We start from the raw sequence: 2,500 nt of genomic DNA, 5'->3' as shown, positions 1-2,500 counted from the left end.
CCGTCCTGCCAGCGAAGCTGACCCTCACCGCCGCCGCCACGAAGCCCCTCTTGCCACCGACCGTGGGGAGACATCGCCGAGCCGGCTCTGCACCGGTGATGGGGGAGAGGTGAGGGGGTCCCCATGGGTGGGTGGGGTGTGGGGGGGGTCACCATCACCCCAAAATCCCCCCCACCCACCCTGCGGCAGGTCCTCGGCGCGGTAGACGCGGAGCTGGAGCGTGGCGGTGCACGGTGGTGGCCTCAGCAGGTTGGCTTCCACGTCCTTGTCCTCTGGTGGCTCCTCCTGGTCCTTTTTTGGGATGGGGAGGTGGGAAAAAATTGGTGGACCCCCCCCAACTTTGGGTGTTGGGGGGGTGGTGGTGGTGAGGATGGAGGGGGACACACTCACCATCATCTTCTCGCCGGCGCGGAGGACGGCCAGGCTGACGCGGAGGTACCCCCGGGACACGGTGTCGGGGTGCCCGGGGTGCTGCAGGCTCAGCCACTTCCAGCTCAAGCTGTGTCCTGGAAAAAGTTTGGGGGGGACACCCCCTTCCATCAGCATCACCCCGCTGCTGTCACCCCCGGGTGTCACCTCAACCTTCTCACCTACCCGGAGCGCGGTAGACGGTGCCAACGTCCAGCTGTGGGGGACGGCAATGGGGTGAGAGTGGCCCAAGGGGTGGTGTGACCCCCATCCCACCACGTTCCAGAGTCACCTTCCTCACCTGGAAGACCCCGATGACGGCGTTGGCGCGGGTGGCCCGTGAGTCCAGCACCTGTGACACGGTGAGGGACACGGCCATCAGTGGCCACCCCGTTGTCCCCCTCCCCACCGGTGTCACCAATTTCCACCCCCCGACCTGGATGCGGATGGGCTCCGCTGCCAGCTGGGAGGGCGTCCCGTGGAAATCTTGGCAAAACACCTAGAAACGGGCAAAACATGGTGAGGGCGGGGGGTGAGGGGACACCGACGGGTCCCTGTGTCCCCTCCCCGTGGTCACCTCGTTGTAGTAAGGGTTGTTCCCCACCCGGATCCTGGTCCTGAAGCGGTGCTGGCCGATGAGGACTGTCACCACCGGCTTGATGGCATTGCCCTGGAGCTGGTGGCCCTCGATGATCCTCACCCGTACCTGTGGGACAGGGGGTGACACGTCAGATGGGATGTCACCCCTGGGTGCCACCCCCCACCCCCCATGGGACCCCTACCTGGAAATCCTCTTTGCTCCCCCCTGGGGGCTTGTCGGGGAGGTGGGGTGACCCCGGGGACATCACTCGTGGTGGCACTTGCAGGGGGATGGTGGCATCCTCAGCCGTGCCACGGGGGACGTAGGAGCAGCGGAGGGTGACAGTGCACTGCAAGGGGACAGGTGGCACCCCAGACCATGCCTGGTGGCACCCTGGGGTGCTGCTGGGTGGGTGCTCACCCCCGTGGGTTGTCCCCGAGGGTCCAGCAGCGGGACGTCACTGAGGGCCAACGGCAGCCCGGGGTCGGCCACCAACTGGTCCAATGACACTGTGGTGGCACCCAGGTCCCTGCGGGGACAGGAGGAGATGGTGAGGGTGGACACCCCTGGAGGTGGTCTCCCCTGGGGTGCCCACCCATGGGTGCTACTCACCCCCGTGGGGCCGGCTGTCCCCAGTGCCGGAGGCGCAGGGTCAGGCTGGCCGTGGGGTGCAGGGGACGAGCGCCCAGTGGCCATGCCAGCGTCTGGGGGAGGAAGTGACAAGGGGTTGGTGGGGTGACCCGAGTGTCCCCGTGCCACCGCGGGCCACCCTGGGGTCACCTCACCTCGTTCCAGGTGGGATTGTGCTCCTCTGGCACCACCCGGGTGCTCCTGGGGACCCCTGGAGGGGAGGAGGACAGGAGGGAGGGTGGTGACACGTCGGGGTGGGGACATCATGTCTGTGTGTCCCCACGTCACATGTAGGGATGGCCAGTGCTGTCCCCAGGGATGGCCAGCATCATCCCATCATCCCATCACACGAGGATGCCACCCAGGATGGCCGATGCCATCTTGTCACGCAGCGGTGGCCAGTGCCACCCTGTCCCATGGGGACGGCCACCGCTGTGTCCCCCGCTCTGTCCCCCACGGGTACCTCTGAAGCGGGCAGACACGTGCACGCCGGGCCCGGAGCCGGTGGCCCTGGGGATGTGGGCACTGGCCACCAGCAGCCGCAGCATGGCTGTGTCCCCATGCCACGCTGCCACCAAGATGCTGTCACCCCGGCACCGGGAGGAGTTCCAGAATGGCAGAGTGGGGGGGGGGAATGGGGCAGGGACACTGCTGTTGGCTTGGCTTGGTGGGTGTCACCGTGTCACCACGTGCCCATGTCTCTGTGCTCCTGTGTCCACATGTCCCTGTGTCCCCATGGCTGTGAGCAACCATGTCACTATGTCACTCTGTCCATGTGTACCCATGTTAATGTGCACCCGTGTCTGTGTGTCATGCTGTCCCCGTGTCCCCATGCCCATGTGTACCTGGGTCTGCGTGTCCTCATGTCACCGTGTCCCCATG

The 2,500-nt window shown here is 66.4% G+C and overlaps 1 protein-coding gene across 1 annotated transcript in view; it reads right to left on the bottom strand.

Annotated features, from left to right (window-relative positions):
- The window catches only part of LOC106898319 (myoferlin-like), a 9,601-nt gene extending 7,771 nt beyond the window's left edge, over positions 1-1,830 (bottom strand). Inside the window, exons 1-11 of the mRNA XM_014959495.1 lie at positions 1,774-1,830; positions 1,601-1,692; positions 1,409-1,517; positions 1,191-1,337; positions 986-1,114; positions 845-907; positions 710-760; positions 595-625; positions 391-506; positions 180-291; positions 3-87 (exon numbers count right to left, since the gene is read on the bottom strand). Of these exons, the coding sequence (XP_014814981.1) occupies positions 3-87; positions 180-291; positions 391-506; positions 595-625; positions 710-760; positions 845-907; positions 986-1,114; positions 1,191-1,253 (650 nt within the window). The 5' untranslated portion in view covers positions 1,254-1,337; positions 1,409-1,517; positions 1,601-1,692; positions 1,774-1,830. The remainder of the gene's footprint in view (positions 1-2; positions 88-179; positions 292-390; positions 507-594; positions 626-709; positions 761-844; positions 908-985; positions 1,115-1,190; positions 1,338-1,408; positions 1,518-1,600; positions 1,693-1,773) is intronic.
- Positions 1,831-2,500: the final 670 nt, after the last annotated feature.

This window comes from Calidris pugnax, unplaced genomic scaffold (assembly GCF_001431845.1).
Source record: "Calidris pugnax isolate Ruff unplaced genomic scaffold, ASM143184v1 scaffold452, whole genome shotgun sequence".
Taxonomy (NCBI): domain Eukaryota; kingdom Metazoa; phylum Chordata; class Aves; order Charadriiformes; family Scolopacidae; genus Calidris; species Calidris pugnax.
This window is presented reverse-complemented; position numbering and strand designations above follow the sequence as displayed.